Source organism: Canis lupus, chromosome 22 (genome assembly GCF_048164855.1).
Source record: "Canis lupus baileyi chromosome 22, mCanLup2.hap1, whole genome shotgun sequence".
NCBI lineage: Eukaryota > Metazoa > Chordata > Mammalia > Carnivora > Canidae > Canis > Canis lupus.
The window spans coordinates 17795676-17816637 of NC_132859.1; the positions used below are offsets into that span (position 1 = coordinate 17795676).

Consider the following 20962-nt stretch of genomic DNA (forward strand, 5'->3'; position numbering starts at 1 on the left):
TTTTTTTTTTTTTTAAGATTTTATTTATTTGAGAAAGAGCAAGAGCCTGCACACAAGCAGGGGTAGTAGGGTCAGAAGGAGAGGGAGAAGCAGACTCCACACTGAGCACAGAGCCTGACATGGGTTTGATCCCATGATCCTGAGATCATGACCTGAGCTAGAATCAGATGCTTAACCAGCTGAGCCACCCAGGCACCTTGCAGCTGTTTCTTTTGAGTAGGGCCTGGTGTGATTTGGTTAAGCAAAAAAACCCTAAGGTTTGTTTGGTTCATTGAAATTACAAGGTGTTTTTTGGTTGGTATTTTTGTTTCAATTTATCCATTACAGCCTATATGTATGAGTATGGAATTATATAATGTGCTTTATTATTTGTGCTTATTTGCATTCTTTTTGATCTGCTAATTTTTTAGACATTTGTTTTAATTTTAATCATCATGTGTGCATAAAAAATTCATATTAAGAAACTTTGGAGAAAAAGTTCCATTATTTTGTAAACAAGGAAATTATATTTGAGAGGGTGTTTCTTCACTTTATATATTGAAGTTGATCGTTCTCTCACTCCTTGTAATTACAGCGAGAAGAAGCAGAATGGGAAAGCATAAATGTGCTGTTGATGATGCATGGCTTAAAGCCTTTATCTCTAGTCGAAAGAACTGATCTTAAAGGTAATCAAATCCTATTCTTGCTAGATCCTATCCTTTCTCATTATGGTAAAAAAATTGTTTTTCCTTTTAAAACTAATTTTTATCTTAAATTTTTTTGCCTTTTTTACTATCTGTATTATATTTAAAAAATGTAGATCTCATCGTTTTTGATAAACAGTCATCACAAAGGATGAGGCAGAATTTGAAAACATTGGTGGAGGAAACAACACGTCAACAGAACATGATCCAGGAGCTCATAGAAACTAATCAGCAGCTTAAGTAAGAAAACAGAATTCTCTTTTGAATTGTTTGTATACCAGTGGTATGCATTCTAAAAATAATGCCTTGAATCTTGAACTTTAATTTTCTATTTTGACTAAATATTAAGTTTAAAAAATATTTTTAGTAGGTAAATCTTTCAGTAATAGCTTAGCTTAGATATGTAAGGGTGCCTTGTATTTCTTCCATTGGTTTGTGTTATATGACAGAAATTTTAACAATGCAATGAAATTTTAGAAATTCGTTATGTTGTTAGATGAGTATGTTTGTTAATGTGATTTCCTTCTATACTAAGGGAAGAAATCATGTGTCTGTTTTTAGAAATGAACTTCAGCTAGAACAAAGCCGAGCAGCCGATCAGGAACAACGAGCTAATGACTTGGAACATATTATGGAGAGTGTGAAATCCAAAATTGGTGAATTGGAGGATGAATCCCTAAATAGGGTTTGCCAGCAACAGAATAAAATAAAAGATCTTCAAAAGGAATATAAAGCTTTACAGGTATTATGTGTTTTCTTATATGATAGTAGTAAAACAGCTCATTAAGGTCACAGGTGACTTCTATGTCACTTAATTCAGTGGTCTTTATCTTATTGACAGATCACTGATTGCTTTCTAAAAATTCTTTCTTTGTTTGGTTTCCAGAACATCCTCTTCTCTGGTTTTCCTCTCACCACACTGGTCATTCTTTAATTCTTTTGCTGGCTCTTCTTATATTCCTTCCTATCCAATTAGTGCTGGGATTCTCTAGTACTTATTCCTTAGACCTTTTTTCTTTCCTATATATTCTGACTCCCTTGGTGATGTTCAGTCTAATGCATAGCATAAATTCATTAATAATTTCAAATCTTTATCCCAGGCATCCTCCCTTAGTTCCAGACTGATACCTTGCAGCCTACTGGATGTCTAATAGGCACCTAGAATTTTACATGTCTAAAATGGAGTTCCTGAATTTCTTCCCCCAGTTTTTTTCTTTTAGTCTTCACTCGGGTCCAAGTCACTTTCATTTCTCTATACCTATCTGTTGGTCTCCCTGTTTCTACCCTTGCCTTTTTCAGTATGCTTTCAGCATGGTAGCTCAGAAACCTCTAATGACTTTCCTTTTTCTTTAGGAGAAAATAAAAAAATCTTACTATGGCCTCTAACATTCTACATGATCTGGCTTCCTGTTACGTTCTGATTTCATCTGATTTACTCTTTGTTTATTCTACACCAGTCACACTTTTCTTAGTGTGAGTGTGAGCGTGTGCACAGGCAAGTGTGAGCAGGTGGGGAAAGGAGAAAGAGAGAGGGAGAGAGAGAATCCTAAGGCTCAGCAGAACTCAACACCGGGCTTGATCTCACAACCCTGAGATCATCACCGAACTGAAATCTAGAGTTGGACGTTAACTAAGCCATCCAGGTGCCCCATGTTCTTGCTCTTCCTTGAACATTATCCTTGAGCATTCTCACCTCAGGACCTTTGTGTATTTTGTTCTTTCTTTTTCCTTTGCACTGCATGCTTTTTCCCAGTTAGGTACATGGCTTGTTCTCTTCTTTCTTGAATGTCACCATCTCTCAGGGATTCCTTTCTTGAGTACTTTACTTGTGGTTGCCATTTCCATCCTCTACACATCATACTGCCTTTCCAGATTTAAATTTTATCCATAGTTCTTATCACCATACAACATACTAACATACTACGTGCTTTATTTGTTTTATGTATCTCCTGTGTTAGAATGTAAGCTGCATGAAGACAAATATTTTTGTCTGTTTTATTTAGGCTAAGAGTACCTGTTTTATTAATAATAGTAGATGCTCTAATATTTGGGTTACTGAGCTAAATTTACATAACATTTTTATGGAATATGCTTTGTGATTATAAGTTGTTTGGTTACTTTTTAGAGAAGTACAATATTGTAACACTGAATGCTTAATTTCCTGCTTTTATAAAACTGTTATTTTTAAAACAGAATTTTTTATAATTTGAAGAAAATAAATATTTTGTAGTGATAGTGTTGAAGTTATTACAGATCCTTACAATATTACATCTTTATGAACATCAAATCCTTAAAGTGGTTTTATTGGCAGAACATTGTATTTACCTACTGCACAAGGCGTTTAGGCTGCCTGAAAGGGACCAGTACTCATGAGGCAGAATCTAGATGTCCCTTCAGTTTATATTGACAGTGTTAGAAGGATCAGATGAGTTAATATAAAATCCTTTGGGGTCAGAGAGAATCAGCTAGAAACCATGGAGAGTTCTGGTATGAGGACAGTGGCCATTGGTGTTCTGCCCTCATTTAGGCTGCCAGCTTGGGGTACACAGTGGGAGAGCTGCTCGTATTGATCTTAACTCCAGAGCAGATAACGAAATTTGTTTTTATTACTTATCAATCAACAGAATTTTCTACCATTAGACTGTTATTGTAGGTTATGTTTTAGGTTAGCTTTGTTAGGTAGCTTTCTTTATCAATGGAGCATTATAAAATTATAAAAATCTCTCTAAAAGGAGGAGGGATTTTGGAAATATTTCTATATGCATTTGATTTTGAACTTTCTCTCAGATATAGGGCATGTGGAAACCCAAGACCATTTAACACGTCAAGTTACTAATGTGAGAAAGCAGCCAGCAGGAGTTGTAAAGGTGCTGGTTCTTTGGTTGTCAGTGGGAGTTGAGGTAGAGGATACAAGTGCTATCTTTCTAGGAAGGTATCTGTTTATCTCTTCAAAGAGATTGATATATAAATAATTACAAAGTTAAATTATTGGAACATAGGACATATGAATTTACCAGAGTTTTAGGGACTGCAAAGAACTGCTACTTGAAGGTTCATTGGTAAGGGATGACTTGTATTTTTCCACCAAGTAGTTTCATATGTCATAAATGACTTATGGTATTATTAGCTTTCTATTTCAGGTCCCAGAGATTTTTTTATATAGCTTACAAATGGTACAGAGGAGGTCTCATGTTCCAGTCTGCCATGGAAGGGGGCAGACAGAATCAGAACTAGGGTGTGGACATTTGGTGTTGAGGAAGGCTGTCTGTGCTAAATTGATCAATTGAAATTAGTTGTTTGTTTGTTTGTTTTTAAGCCCCTGAAGGGTACTTTTTATAGAGTAGTAACAAATTGGCGAACCCAAGGAATTACTGTCCCTACGATGTTGCTAATTGTCCCATACCATTACAGAATAGTCACATATTCTGTTTCATACCAATCAATCTGTGCTTTCTTGGAGAAGATGGGGAGTGCCCTCCAGAAAACACTTATTTCACCATTAATGGCACATTCTTCTTATTTTAGCATACAGTTATTTCCAGTTTTAGAATGCTTTAATGCTGCTTGTTTTGCAGTTGAGAGAAAGGAAATGTTGATTTTGTATGTATAGGGCAGAGAAGTTAAGGAAATCATTTGGAAAGATTGCTAGGGAAATGTAGAAACCAAAAGATATTATATTTGCAGTTTTTATGTTCTGCCGTACAGTTTTTCTCTTTCTGTACTTAGACCAGTGTGTTGGCTTCTTTGGATATGGTTTTATAAACTCTTACATTCTCCAAATTTCTTTTCTTTTTTTTTTTTTAATTTTTATTTATTTATGATAGTCACACAGAGAGAGAGGCAGAGACACAGGCAGAGGGAGAAGCAGGCTCCATGCACCGGGAGCCCGATGTGGGATTCGATCCCGGGTCTCCAGGATCGCGCCCTGGGCCAAAGGCAGCCGCCAAACCGCTGCACCACCCAGGGATCCCCATTCTCCAAATTTCTAAACATAACTTTTTAGTTTTAAGTCAGTGTGATCTGTATCAGGATATAACTCTCCCTCTTTGCAAAAATGATGGTGCTATTCATAGGGAATATATAGGTCAGTAAACTGATTTTTACTGTTCTTTTAGTGGTTATTTCACAGATCAAAATATGTATTCTTGACTTCTGAAAATCTAATGTTACCTTGCTACTGGAAGTCCTAGCCACAGCAGTCAAACAAGAAAAATAAAAGGTGTCCATATTGGTAAGGAAGAAGTTAAATTGTCACTATTTGCAAATATGTAAAACTTTACATAGAAATGAATGAAACTATACATAGAAAATATATAAAGACTCTATCAAGAGGCACCTGGGTGGCTCAGTCAGTTAAGTGTCCAACTCAGGTCATGATCTCAGGATAGTGAAATCAAAACCGACATTGGGCTTTCCACTGGGCCTGGAGCCATCTTAAGGTTCTCTCCCCCTCATTCTGCCTCCCCGCCCAATCTCTGTCTCAAGAAAAAAAAAAAAAAGATTATCAGAACACTATTAGTAATAATAAATGAGGAACGCCTGGGTGGCTCAGTGGTTGAGTGTCTGCCTTCAGCTCAGGGAGTGATCCTGGAGTCCTAGGATCAAGTCCTACATTGGGCTCCCTGCAGGGAATCTGCTTCTCTCTTTGCTTGTGTCTCTGCCTCTCTGTGGTCTCTTATGAATAAATAAATAAAAATCTAAAAAAAAAAAAGGAATAATGAATTCAGTAAAGTTGGAAGATACATAATTAATTCACAGAAATGGGTTGTGTTTCTATACACTAATAATGAAGTAGCAGAAAAAGAAGTTAAAAATTGCATTTACAATTGCATCAAAAAGAATAAAATACCTAGGAATAAACTTAACCAAAGAGATAAAAGACCTACACTCTGAAAACCATAAAACATTGATGAAAAAAATAGAAGATGACACAAATGGTAAGATATTCCATGCTTGTGGATTGGAAAAATTAAAATATTGTTAAAATGTCCATACTACCCAAAGCAATCTACAGATTTGTTGCAATCTCAATCAAAATACCCATAACATTTTGACAGAACTAGGACAAATAATATTAAAAATGATATACAATGACAAAATACCTTAGGTAGCCAAAGCAATCTTGAGAAAGAACAACGAAGCTGGAGGTATCATAATTCAAGATTTTAACAAATGCTACAAACCTGCAGATCAAAGTAGTATGGTATGGATTGACTGAGTTCTATGCACACTGGAGCCTTTCCAGAGAGAGAGTGTGAGAGATGGACATGGACAAATGGATTTATTTAGAGCTGTGGAACAGGACACCCTCTCATGTGAAGAGCTTGTCCTGAACAACTGCTAGTTGATTGAAGGCAAAATCAAAGGCCTCACAGATGAATTTGAAGAACTGGAATATAATCAATGTAGGCCTCACTTCAGTCACAGATTTGCCAAAGAAACCCTAGAAGCTTGAACTAAGTGATAACAGAGATCTCAGGGGGGGCTGGAAGTATTAGCAGAAAAGCATCTGAACTTCATCTAAATTTAAGTGGCAACAAAATTAAAGACCTCAGCACAATAGAGCCACTGGAAAAGTAGAAAACCTCAAGAGTTCACACCTTTTCAGTTGTGACATAACCAACCTGAAGCTCCTCCTGCAGCTCATGTATCTCGATGGCTACAGCTGGGAGGACAGGGAGACCCCTGACTCAGATGCTGAGGGTTATGTGGAGGACCTGGATGATGATAAGTATGAGGAAGAATATGATGAAGATGCTCAGGTAGTGGAAGACGAGGAGGAAGAAGGAGAAGAGGGTAAAGAGGGTTATGATGACTGGGAAGTAGTTAATGAGGAAATGAAGATTTTGGTGAAGAAAGGGGTCAGAATTGAAAAAGAGAACCTGAAGATAAGGGAGAAGATGATGACTAAAATGGAATAATCTATTTTGAAAAATACCTATTGTGATTTGATTTTGTACCCATAATCTCCTCTCTCCTCTGAAATTCCATCCCCTGAGATTTATTTTTTTCTGATTGTAATGTTGCTGTGAGAATGGGAGGGGAAAAGCGTACTGAAGGCCGTAGGGGGAGGGAGGGCAGGAGGGAGTGGAATAAAATGCTATTTTTATTGAAAGAAAAAAAAAAGCAGTGATGAATGGAAATGAATAGGGAACCCAGGAATAAGCCCACATTTGTATTGTCAGTCAATCTATGACAAAGGTTGCAAGAATTATGCAATGGGAAAAAGTCTGATAAACAATGCTGGGAAAACTGAACAGCTACATACAAAAGAATGAAACTGGACCACTTTCTTCTACCATACATAAAAATAAACTTAAAATGGATTAAAGACCTAAATTTAAGACCTGAAACCATAAATCTGGAAGAAAGCATAGGCACTAATTTATTGACATCAGCCTTAGAACATTTTCCTAGATATGTCTCCTCAGGCAAGGGAAACAAAGTAAAAATGAACTTTTGGGACTACATCAAAATAAAAAGCTTTCATACAGCAAAGGGAACCATCAACAAAATGAAAAGACAACCTACTGCATGGGAGAAGATACTTGCAAATGATATATCCATCAAGGGGTTAATATCCAAAATGTATAAAGAACTTACACAACTCAACACCAAAAAAACTCCCAAAGAATCCGATCAAAATATGGGCAAAGGACCTGGATAGACATTTTTCCAAAGAAGGATACATACAGATGGTCAAGAAACACATGAAAAGATGTTGAACATCATTAATCATCAGGGAAATGCAAATAAAAAAAAAACATAAGGAGATACTACCTTATGCTTGTCAGAATGGCTAGAATCAAAAAGACAAGAAATAACAAGTGTTGAAAATGTGGAGAAAACGGAACCCTCTTGCACTGTTGCTGGGAATGTAAATTGGTGCAACCACTGTGAAAACCAGAATGGAGATTCCTCAAAAAACTAAAAATAGAAATGCCATCTGACCCAGTAATTCCAGTACTGAGTATTTACCTGAAGAAAATGAAAACACTAATAGGAAAAGATATCTGCACTCCTGTGTTTATTGCAGAATTACTTACAATAGCCAAGATATGGAAGCAACCCAAGCATCTATTAGATATAGATAGATATAGATATAGATAAATGGATAAAGAAGATGTGACATATGTTACTCAGTTATAAAAATGAATGAGATCTTGCCTTTTGCAATAACATGGATGGACTTAGAGGGTATTATGCTAAGTGTATTAAGTCAGATGGAGAAAGATAAATACCATATGATTTCACTTATATGTGGAATCTAAAAAACAAAAGAGGGCAGCCCCAGTGGCGCAGCGGTTTAGCGCCGCCTGCAGCCCAGTCGTGATCCTGGAGACCCCGGATCAAGTCCCATGTCGGGCTCTCTGTATGATGCCTGCTTCTCCCTCTGCCTGTGTCTCTGCCTCTCTCTCTCTCTCTCTCTCTCTCTCAGTCTCTATGAATAAATAAATAAAATCTTTAAGAAAAAAAAAAACAAAACAAAAGAATAAACAAAAAGTAGAAACACCCATAAATACAAAGAACAAACTGATGGTTGCCAGAGGGGGATAGTCAAAATGGGTGAAGGGGAGCGGGAGATACTTGCTTGGAGTTATGGAATGAATAAGTCATGGGGATAAAAGGTACTGGTAGGGAAGGTATAGCATGTAGTAGCATTGTGTGCTGACAAATGGTAGCTAAAATTGTGGTGAGCATAGTATAAAGTATAGAATTGTTGCATTATTGTGTTCGCCTGAAACTAATGTAACATTGCACATCAACTCTACTTCATTTAAAAAGAAATTTAGTGTTACTTTGTAATTTTTACCTTATTCCATGCTGATGCAACACTCAAAACAATTTTGCCCCTCTCCAATTTAGTATTATTGTTGTATATTTCAATTCTCTCTTTTCATTGACTCTACGTTTTGTTACTACTGAAAATTGAAATAACAAAATAATTCTTTCCTGTTATTTAAATTTTTAAAAATCAGGAAAAAATCTAATTACATACTCTGCCCTAATTGTTATTTATTACTGAAACCATTTAGTGTAAAGCCACCAAACTCTTTTTTTTTTTTTTAAGATTTATTTATTTGTGATAGAATTTGTGTGAATGGAGGTCATCTTGGTTTTTGGGTTTCCCAAAAAAGATTTGTATGAGAATCAGCACTCCAATTAAAGACAGCCAAAGGAAAGTAGCAAGCACAAAGCAGTTTATTAAGAACAGTACACTTTTAAGATGGGAGAGCAGGCAGGCCCATAGGGGGTAACTGCACTGGAGTTAGGGGTGTCTTTTCTTTTCTTTTTTTTTAAGATTTATTTATTTATTTATGAGAGAGAGAGAGAGAGAGAGAGAGAGAGAGAGAGAGAGAGGCAGAGACACAGGAGGAGGGAGAGTGTCTTTTTATGTTTGCATAAGTTATGGGTCATAGAGTGGTCTCGAACTGAGGTGGTTTCCAGTCACCTAAAGGACTCCTACTGGTAGGGAGGGGAGGTTTTTGATCCTACAAGATTCTTACCAGAACTGTCACAACCATCTTCCCCTACAGGACAGTAAGAGTCGAAACCACAGTGTAAATATAATGAACATACAGGCTGGAAAGGCAAATGCATATTTGCAACTGCTGTTCTTTATCTGATAGCCCTGGGAGGTGGGAAACTATGTAAGCACTTTTCACCACTATCTTTGCTACCAGCTGGTATCTACCTACTGTATCAAAATCATTGATACCTAGTTGTCTTTCACTCAACATAATTATTTCAAGATTCATTCATATTGTTGGATGTGTCAACAGTTAATTCTTTTTTTTATTACTCATAATAAAGTATTCCACTGTATTGGATATACCACGATGTATTTACCTGTACTTGTGTTCAACTCTTTCTATAAACATATGCTTTCATTTCTCTTTAGTAGTAGATACATTTCTCTTTAGTAGATACCTAAGACTCTAATTGCTGAGTTGTATGGTAAGTATATATTTAGCTTTTTAAGAAATTGCCTGTGACTTATCTTCATTTTTCAGTGTTTTTCCTAATTTTGATGAAGTTCAATCTATCAGTTTTTAAAAAATGAATCATAATTTTGGCTTCTATCTAAAAAGATAGTGCCTAGTCCAAGGTCACCGTACCCAGTTGTCTTACCATTTGTTAAAAAGAGTATCTTTTCTCTACCAGATTGCTTTGTACTTTGGTGAAAATCAGCTTTTGTATGTGTGCGTCTACTTCTGGACTCTGTTTCATTGATATATGTATCTGTCATTTTTGGAAGTACCACACTGTTTTGATTACTGTTAGTCTTGTAATCAGACAGTATAAGCCTTTTACATTTTTCTTTATCAATGTTGTTTTGGCTATTTTAGGTCTTTTTGCATTTCTGTGTGAATTTTCTAATTAGCTTGTTGATTTCTACAAAAAAAAAGAAAAGCCTGCTGATATTTTATTGAATACATTATTACATTGAATCCATTTGGGGAGAATGGCATCTTAGCAATAATGAATGTTGTGATCCATGAACATATTTTTTATTATGAACACAATATTTGTTTAGGTCTTTAATTTCTCGGCAATGTTGTTTTGTTTTATTTTGTTGTTGTCCTACACAGGGCTTGAGCTCAGGACTCTGAGATAAAGACCTGGGCTAAGGGATGCCTGGGTGGCTCAGTGGTGTGAGCATCTGCCTTTGGCTCAGGTCGTGATTTCAGGAATCTGGGATTGAGTCTTGCATTGGGCTTCCCCGTGAGGAGCCTGCTTCTCCCTCTGCCTATGTCCCTACCTCTCTCTCTCTGTGTCTCTTATGAATAAATAAATAAAATCTTAAAAAAAAAAAAAGACCTGGGCTGAGATCAAGAGTGGACCCTTAACAGACTGAGCCACCCAGGTTCCCCTCTCAGCAGTGTTTTGTAATTTGGGGTACATTGGTCTTTCCCATGCTTTATCAGATTTATCTCTAAGTATTCAGTATTTTAATGGTATTATAAATTATTGTATTTTCTACTTAGTTTATTTAAAAACATTTTTTTTAAAGATTTTATTTGAGAGAGAGCACAGCATGGGGAGTGGCAAGAGGGAGCGAGAGAAGTAGGCTCCCTGCTCAGCAATGTGGGGCTCAATCCCAGGGCCTTGAGATTATGACCTGAGCTGAAGGCAGACACTTAACCAGGTGAGCCACCCACGTGCCCCTAAGATTTTTTTAAAGTAATCTCTACACCCAATATGGGGCTCAAACTCATGACCCTTAGAGCTCTTTTGACTGAGCCAGCCAGATGCTCCAATTTTCTGTTTCATTTCTTACTGTTTGTTGCTAATATATACAGATAAGTAGATTTTTTCCCCTTTTTCTCTTGTGGTAAATTATACATAACATAAAATTTACCATTTTAAAGTATACACTTCAGTGATATTAAATCCATTAATGTTGTGCGTCTGTCCTTACCATCCACCTACAGAACTTTTTTCGTCTTCCCAAATTGAAACTCTGTACTCATTAAATAGTAACTCTTCATTCTTTGATCCCTGCAACTCTTGGCAAGCACCATTCTACTTTCTGTCTTGTTTGACTACGGTATATGCCTCATATACGTGGAATGATACAGTATTTGTCCTTTTGTTGGGGTGCCTGGGTGGCTCACTCGGCTAAGCATCTGCCTTTGGCTCAGGTCATGATATTGGGGTCCTGGGATGGAGTTCCAGCGAGGAGTCTGCTTCTTCCTTTCCGTCTCCTCCCTGATCATGTGCTCTCTCTTAAATAAATAAAATCTTTAAAAAAATATTCTTTTGTGACTGACATTCATTTTAGCAAAATATTTTCAAGATTTATCCATGTTGCATACTCTACATGTTGGAATTTCTTTTTAAAGCCTAGATAACATTCTTTTGTGTATATATACCACATTTTGTTTATCCATTCATCCATCAGTATATACTTGGATTGTTTTCACCTTTGGCTATTTTGAATAATGCTGCTATGAATGTGGTTATACAAATGGCTGTTCAACTCCCTGCTTTCAGTTCTTTTGGGTATTTATCTAGAAATGGAATTAGTTGGTCATATAGTAATTTTATGCTTGATTTTTTGAGGAGCTGCAATATATTCTCTGGAGTGGCTGCACCATTTTACATTTCCACTAGCAATGCATAAGAGTTTCAATTTCTCCACATCTTTACTGACACTTGTTATTTCCTATTTTGTTGTGTTTTCAATAATAGCCATACTAGTGGGTATAAAGAGGTATCTCATTCTGGTGTTGATTTGCATTTTCCTAATGGTCAGCGATGTTGAGCATCTTTCATGTGCTTATTGGTCATTTGTATATGTTTTTTTAGAAAAATGTCTATTCAGGTCCTTGTTTTTGAATTGGATTTTGTTGAGTTGTTAGAGTTCTTTATTATGGATACTGACTCCTTATCATATAATATTTGAAAATATTTACTCATATTGTGGGTTGTCATTTTACTCTGTTGATAGTGTCCTTTGATACACAAACATTTTAAATTTTGATAAAGTTCAACATGCTTATTTTTTTCTCTTGTTTGTGCTTTTTTGTGTCCTATCCAAGAAATGATTGCCAAATCCAGTGTCATGAAGCTTTTATCTGATGTTTTCTTCTCAGAATTTTATTTTTATTTTTTTTTAAGATTTTATTTATTTATTCATAGAGATGCAGAGAGAGAGAGAGAGGCAGAGACACAGGCAGAGGGAGAAGCAGGCTCCATGCAGAGAGCCTGACACGGGACTCGATCCCGGGACTCCAGGATCATGCCCTGGGCTGCAGGCGGCGCTAAACCGGGGCTGCCCCTTCTCAGAATTTTAAAATATTATTTCTTATATTTAGATCCTTGATCCATTTTAAGTTAATTTTTTGATGTATGGTATTAGATAAGAGTCCAACTTCATTCTTTTGCATGTAGATATCCAATTTTCCCAACATTATTTGTTGAACAAAGCCTATTCTTTTCCCATTGGATCGTCTGGGTACCCTTGATGAAAATAAGTCCATCATACATCCACAGGATTACTTTTGGGCTCTCCATTCTACTCCATTAGTATATACATCTGTCTTTATACCAGTATCACACTGTTTTGATTACTGTAATTTTGTAGTAAGCTTTGAAATTAGGAAGTATAAGAGCTTTAACTTTGTTCCTTTTCAAGGTTGTTTTGGCTATATGAGGTCCCTCGAGATTCCATATGAATTTTAGGACAGATTTTTCTGTTTCTGCAAAAAAAAGTCATTGGGATTTTGATAGGGATCACATTGAATCTGTAGATCATTTTGAGTAGTATTTATCTCTTAGCAATATTAAGTCTTGCAGTGTGAAATAGAGAATATCTTTCCATTCATTTTTGTCTTCTTTACTTTCCTTCAGCAACCTTTTGTAATTTTCAGTGTATAAGTCTTCTGACTTCTTGGTTTATTTCTATGTTATTCTTTTTGATGCTATTGTAAATGGAATTATACGTGTGTGTTTTTTAAAGATTTATTTATGTATTCTGAGAGAGAGAGCGCACAGAGAGGGGGCGGTGGTGAGGGGCCCTGGGAGAGAGAGATCTGAAGCAGACTTCCCATTGAACGTGGAGCCCTACATGGGGCTCAAACCCACAACCCTGAGGTCATGACCTGATCTGAAATCATGAGTTGTATGCTTAACTGACTGAGCCACCCAGGTGCCCCTGGAATTGTTTTCTTGATTTCCATTTTGTATTGTACATTGTTAGTTTATAGAAATGCAATTGATTTTTCTGTGTTGATTTTGTATTCTGCTACTTTGCTGAATTCATTTATTCTAACAAGTTTCTTTTTGTGGACACTTAAGGTTTTCTACACATAAGATCATCTGCAAATATAATTTTACTTCTTTCCAAAATGGTTGCCTTTTATTTCTCTTTCTTGGGTGATGTCTCTGACTAGGACTTCTGGTACTATGTGGAATACAAGTAACAAATGCAGGCATCCTGCCGTGTTTCTGATCTTAGAGGAAAAGCTTTCAGTCTTTCACTATTGAGTATGAGGCTCACTATGAACTTTTCATAAGTGGCTTTTATTCCTAGTTTCTTGAGTGTTTTTATCATGAAAGGTATTGAATTTTGCCAAATGCTTTTTCTGTATCAGTTGAGATGATCATATGTTTTTGTCTCCATTCTGTTACTGTGGTGTATTACATTGGTTTTTTTCATATGTTGAGTCATTCTTACATTCCAGGAATAAATCTTACTTGGTCTTGGTATACAGTCCTTTTAATATGCTGCTGAATTTGGTTTGCAAGTATTTTGTTGGAAATTATCTGCATTAGTGTTTGTTTATAAGGGACATTGGTTTGTGGTTCTCTTTTCTTGTGTTGTTCAGGGTAGTGTTGGCCTCATGGAAAGACTTAGGCAAAATATAGTTGATTCTTGTATATTGCTCTAAAACTTGCAACCCTACAAAACTGAATTATTAGTTCCAGTTTTAGGGCTAATGTATAGATAGAGGTGGAACAGAGACCCATGTCACATGGCTGTACAGCAAATACCTGACTTCCAGATTGGGGCTGAGGAGATGATCAGTGGTTATTGGGAGATATTGTGGTATCAGAAGCTGAATCTCCTTTCCCCCTTGAGGTTATCTAAGTCTCCGTAAACTTGACACTGTGCAGGTGAACATGTGCTTAGACAAAGCATTCTCTTCTGAAAATGCAGATTAGATGGGGATGGGCTTTCTCACTGAGCTTAATTTTTTAAAAGTATATTAATAACAATAGTGATGGTGCTCTTGATAATGAACTATCGAGGGACATTGAAGGATTGAAGCTAGGGAATAAAGGAAAACCAGACCAGTGATATTTCATTGAGGACAAGGAAGATAGTGTCTAAAACCTTTGTATAAATCTTGGGGTATATATTATTGCTTAATAACAAATCCTGATTTAGGGAGTACTCTGAGTTTGCTGTCTCCCATATTGCATGAATGTCTAAGTGGATCAAACTATCTGAAATCCTGAATTATCATTGATCACTTAAGAATCTGAATTTTAAATCCTAGTTGTTTTTAACATCCTTAATATTGGTCCTTTCCTGATTATTATTTTCACCTAAACCTGTACATGAAATTATGTCTGTTTTATGGAGTTCCTTATTACAAAATAAGTAAATGCATGTGATTGATTATAAACCATATTTTCCCTATTTTACTTGTTATATTTTTGTGTTTATGACTTATTAATGTCCTTGGAGCTTGCACCCATTTAAAAACAGCTCTTGAAATTCTTGAATGAAGCATCTCAATAGAAACTGTGAAGATGGCTTTGTGTACAATATTATTAGGATACCATGTCCTAGATGTACATATCATAATTATGTTGTTTGAAAAATTTCTTACAGGCAAAATGTCATCATTATAAGAAAAAACGAATGGAGCAACAAGAGATTATTACTTCTTTGCAAAAGGATATCTATAGATTAACAAAGGAGGACGAAGAGCGCGTTGTCACTCAAAACAGAGTATTTGCTTATCTCTGCAAAAGAGTTCCTCATACCGTCTTGGATAGACAGTAATGTTTTCTACATAAATTGATATGTAGCTAGATTCATTGTCATTTTTTAAAACATTTTATCTTGGCAGTGGATATATCTCTTATAAACTGGAGGAGTCTTCCTCCCCCTTTTCTCTGCCCTCCCCCCCCCACTCCACCTAAAACGTGATTAAGTTATTGAAGAAACTGGTCATTTAGCCTCGAGAAGTTCTTGCTAGATTTTTTTTCCTTATCGTATCACTTATTCTTCTGTTTCCTGTATTTCTCTAAATTAGAAGTTGGGGCTAAATTCAGATACAAATATTTTGGGCAAAATACTTCATAAGTGGTAATGTGTGCTTCTAATGTAATGTGTGATTGTAACATATCAGGAGGCACATATTGTCTAGCTGACTTACTTTTAAGGATGTTAATAAGATTGTTCAGAGGGTTAAATAGTAATCTGATCCTTCCTCTATGAAATGGCCCATCATCTCTTCATCTAATGGTTTCATGCAATTGGTGATTTTGCAAAATGGTGATTTTTTAATTCTGCTGTTCCTTTAAATTTTTTTTTTCTGGAATTCTTCCATTAAAAAGAAAATTTGCTATTGACTAGGGGCTATTTGGTTGTTCTATGTGGTTTGTTACAGGGAAGGTAGAATTAATACTCAGTTCGTTCATTTTAATCCCACTTTTTAGAGTAAGGAGTTGATGCCCTTATGATTTCTAGTGATAAGCAACATGATTTTTTGTTTGTGGCTGTCTGTCTTTTTTCAATTTTAATGATCATATTATTCTGTCTTTGGCCAGTGGGAACTTTTTCATACTGGTATTATATGCCCTTTTGACTCAACTTCATTAATCTTTGTTAGACTTCTTACTTTTAGGGAGCAGGCACATTCTATACATTTTTTTTTTGCCTCAGAACTCTTTTGGGGAATGAATCCAGATATTTGTTAAAGCTAACACTAAACAACCAGAATTAACTAAATTAAATTTAAGATTAATTAGACATTTCTTTTAGCCAGGGATGGTTTTTAGAGGCCACAGTATGGGTGTTGGGGTTGCTTGTCATGCTTATAATGTTTATTGTGTTGTTATTGATTTTAGGACTTTTTAGTGAAGAGTACAAAGAGTTATGTATATTTTTGGGAAAAAATCATTAATTTTTTTTCCAGCTGAAGTTAACATTCCAGGATTTTTTTAAAATTTTTTTAAATTTATTTATGATAGTCACAGAGAGAGAGAGAGAGAGAGAGAGAGAGGCAGAGACATAGGCAGAGGGAGAAGCAGGCTCCATGCACCGGGAGCCTGATGTGGGATTCGATCCCAGGTCTCCAGGATCGCGCCCTGGACCAAAGGCAGGTGCCAAACCGCTGCGCCACCCAGGGATCCCACATTCCAGGATTTTTATTTAAACTCTGATTCTAGGGCAGCCTGGGTGGCTCCGTGGTTTAGCGCCGCCTTCAGCCCAAGGTGTGATCCTGGAGACCCAGGATCGGGTCCCATGTCAGGATCCCTGCATGGACCCTGCTTCTCCCGCTGTCTGTGCCTGTGCCTCTCTCTCTTTGTGTCTCTCATGAATAAATAAATAAAATCTTTAAAAATAAAAAAACAAAAAAACCCCTCTGATTCTACATTTGTAACTTTCCTTTTATACTAAAACTCCTTATTCCTAAGAACAATATAATTATTTATTATATATCATATAAAAATAGCTTCAAAATAATACTAGAATTACTGCTAACAATAAATCTATGAAATTTAAATTTCTTTACAATTATCTTTTTTTTTAAGATTTTATTTATTTATTCATGAGAGACAAACAGAGAGAGGCAAAGACATAGGTGGGGGAGAAGCAGGCTCTCCGGAGGGAGCCTGATGCAGGACTTGATTCCCGGATCCCAGGATCATGACCTGAGCTGAAGGCAGGTGCTCAACCACTGAGCCTCTCAGGCGTCCCTGCAATTATCTTTGACATCAATAGTACGTCAGTGTTCAAAAATATCTTGAAATATTTATTTGTATGTTTGTATCACCAAATTAACGTACAGTTAGGTTTGTTTCAATTTTCTTCAATGGTTAGGGATTACTTTGTTTTCCGTTTACATTTGAATATGTAAGACATCAATGTGATTCCAATGTAAAAGCTAATCATTTGTATTCAGAAGAGTTGTGTTTTCATTTCTGTCCCCTTGACCCTATTCCTTTCTGCTATAGGTAATTCTAAATGTCTAGTGTTATTTATTTATTTTTTAATTTATTTATTCATGAGAGACCCCGGGGCGGGGGGCGAGGGGAATGGAGAGAGAGAGAGAGAGAGGCAGAGACACAGGCAGAGGGAGAAGTAGGCTCCATGCAGGGAGCCCGACGTGGGACTCAACCCCGGGACTCCAGGATCACACCCTGGGCAGAAGGCAGGCGCTAAACCACTGAGCCACCTGGGCTGCCCTATTTCCCTGTTTTGTATAAAAGATACACCATGTTTTTTTCACTTAATAGAATAAACTACATCCTAACTAGTCTTAAGTATTTACATAGTAGGATTGGGAGTCTTTACTAACTAGGTATTTTTATTTTGCTATAAAAATAAATGAGGTCTTATGCAACTTAAAAACAAGTTAAGACTATAGATTTTGATAATTATTTAAGAAATAATACACACATATATAATTTTCATCCTTTTGAAGGAAGAACAAGGACAAAAATTTAAAAATTGAAATTAAGGGCAGCCCGGGTGGCTCAGCAGTTTAGTGCTGCCTTCAGCCCAGGGCCTGATCCTGGAGACCTGGGATTGAGTCCTAGTCAAGCTCCCTGCATGGAGCCTGCTTCTCCCTCTGCCTGTATCTCTGCCTCACTCTCTCTCTTATCTCTCATGAATAAATAAATAAATAAATAAATAAATAAATAAATAAATAAATAAATCTTTAAAAAATAAAAATTGAAATTAAAATATAAAAACAGAGATAGATGTGAATAAATTTAAAAAGAGAGAAGCAGAGAAAGAAAAAATAAGTGTAAGGAAGAACCAAAAGAAGAGAGACAATTACAGTGGGAGAAGTAGGGGAGTAAGAAAGATGGAGGAAAGGGAATGAAAAACAAGTACAAAACCCAGCCAATTTGAGTGAGTCAGCGAGAGAAAGAGAAGCATTGAGAGAACTTACCATGTACCATATAAAGTCAAGATAATTCAGGTGTGAATTTGTCTGATGACCTAAAGATTCTATACTTTATTTGATTTTTTAATAAAGCTAATTTTCAGTTTGAGGCGCAGAACTTAAAAATTGTAAATTAACCTTATCAGAAATGCATGAGTTGTAACCACTACAGTTATTGTTAAAAGTGACAAAGGCATTGGGAAAAACAATATAGAACATATACAGATGAGTGAAATCATGTTTCCTGCCATTTATGGATCTGATAGTCTAGCTGGGTAGATAGACACATACTGAAATAAGTAAAATATAAGACCGATAGCGATATGTGCTATAATGATGGAGCCCATAGGATAATAAGTGGGCATGACAGAAGGAGAGATTCGTTTCCTTTGAGGAAGATGGGGATGACCAGAAAGGCATTATGAAGGTCATAACTTACAAACTACATTATTAGGCACTATCGAATTTTAATAGGTAGAGGTGAGGGAAAGGTATTTTAGTTAGAGAAGTATGATGGCAGGAAAACTGAATATATTTGAGAATAGCAAGTAGTCCAAGTAGTCAAAGAGGTTTGGAGCATAGAGTGCACAGATGATGGTGATGAGTATTTTAGGAGACGCTATGGAAAGGTGTGCTGAAGCTTTGAAGGGCTTAAACTGCAGGCTGAAGAGTTTGGGTTCTGCTTATTGTATAGCAGGGGAAAAAAAAAAAACCCAGGATTTCTGATTAAAGAAATTAAACCCAGAGACAGACAAGTTAATAATCACTTGTAATAATCAAGGTTGGAGATTGCTAAGGCCTGGATTAGGGCCAAAAGAAGGGAGAGCTATTGGAAAGATGGACAGGAATTGTCCAGACTAACTGGCTGTAGATACTGAAAGAAGGACAGGAGTCAAAAATAGCCAGATTCTAAGCTAGGTTTGAGGAGGAGGGATGGAAGATGATGAATTCATTTATGGGTGTGTGATTAGGCACCTTCTATCAGCCGTGTAGAGATATCAGGCCTGCAGTTAGAAGGGCCAAGCTCCATAGAACTTTCAAATTTCAGATAAAGGAAGAAAGTAGGCAGGAATTACGTTTGGATTTGAGGATAACTAAAGAACAAAAGTATTTCAGGAGGAGAGGTGATACTTGCTGCCTCATCAGTTTATAGGTTTGCCTTCTTGCTGTCTTCCTCAGAATTCCATTTGACACACAGTGAAGTCCTCCCTAAAAGTTTATTGAAGGTATCCAGTAACAATCAAAATGAATGAAGTTTTCTATGAGGGAAAAGATAGAGATGGAATGGTAGTGTAAGGGAGGAGTAAGGGGTGACAGGGCTTGTGAAGGATATAAAGGAAATTAAAGCATCTTTACAGGATAATATGAAAACTGTTATGTGTTGAGATGGAGAAAGATTGAGCGAAAGAATAATCCAGAAACTTCTAATATTAAAAGCACAAGTGGTTGAATTAGGTCTGAAAAAATGAGTAAGTTTCCCAAGATGGAGAAATAGTATATTTTAAAAGAATAACATGTGAAAATATAGTGTTATTTTTTCCCTTGAGGAATTTTTAAATTGCAAAAGCAGTACATGTTTATAGAAGTTCAAACAATATAAAAGTGTGTAAAGCAAAATATATCTGCTTACCCCTCCTATAACCCCTTTTAATAGTTTGGTTTGTGTCCTTCCTCGTGTTTAACAACAGGAGTGCCATTGGCATTTTGAGTGAGGTGGTTCATTGTTTAGTACTGCTGTCAGTTTGTTGATGAACTTTTAGCACCCTGCCCCCTCCCAAACGAGTTCTTGTGACAACGAGAACTATCCTCTAGGTTATGGTATTATCGCCCGCTTGAACTCACAGAGTTCTTATTCAATACAAATACAACCTCACATACAATTATTTTTTAAAAACAAAAATAGAGCAATACTCTACATTTGGCTATGTAACATTACTTTTTTTCCTTATCAGTTTTTATTAGGATATGAAAATTTACATTATTTCTTCTATGCTTCATTGTTTTCTATAGAGTGGATGTGTCATTATTTAACTTTTATTGAAGAACATTTAGATTGTTTCTGGGTTTTCACTCTTGTAAATAACAGTGCAGTGAATGACTTAATTTTGAGTACCAAGTTTGATCAGATATTTCTGTGGGAGCAATTGCTAGAGGTAGAATTGCTGGGACAAGGAAAATATTTATTTAATATGTTGAGATATAATTTTCATGGTTACCTTAAAATCTATACTTCAAAATTAAAATATATGGCTTAGTATAATACTTATGACAAAAATCACTTAAAATTTTTTAGAAAATTTCTAGATAACCTGTACCTTTATTGCTGTAATTGGAAATTAAATAGAGAGAATAGTATAGTAAATGGTCCAATACCACATTTTGAAAATTCAGTTTATCTCCTGTTTTCTAGGTTACTTTGCCTAATTGATTACTATGAATCTAAAATTAGAAAATTTCAAAAGCAAAGGTAAGACTAATCCTCTATTACAGTTTTTGAAGTTAGTCATGAATCACACCAAAAGTTTTTATAGTCTTTGAAACTTTAAATATGCTTTGGAAATCTACCTAATATGTAACTATGAATTTCTTTTTCTTTTATAAAGATCTTGAAGTTTGTGTTTTACTTTTTATGTTAAAATG

General features: G+C 35.9%; 1 protein-coding gene and 1 pseudogene across 10 annotated transcripts in view; both read left to right on the forward strand.

Annotated features, from left to right (window-relative positions):
* CEP70 (centrosomal protein 70) overlaps positions 1-20962 on the forward strand; it is a 119850-nt gene that overhangs the window by 31266 nt on the left and 67622 nt on the right. For all 10 annotated transcript variants that reach the window (XR_012014878.1, XR_012014877.1, XR_012014879.1 and 7 more), the window contains 5 exons: positions 575-665; positions 800-923; positions 1245-1425; positions 15031-15200; positions 20733-20789. Coding sequence is in view for 7 of the 10 variants with exons in the window: in XM_072792553.1 (XP_072648654.1) it covers positions 575-665; positions 800-923; positions 1245-1425; positions 15031-15200; positions 20733-20789 (623 nt within the window). In the remaining 3 variants the exon portion in view is untranslated. The remainder of the gene's footprint in view (positions 1-574; positions 666-799; positions 924-1244; positions 1426-15030; positions 15201-20732; positions 20790-20962) is intronic.
* LOC140613954 (putative acidic leucine-rich nuclear phosphoprotein 32 family member C) lies at positions 5945-6668 on the forward strand (annotated as a pseudogene).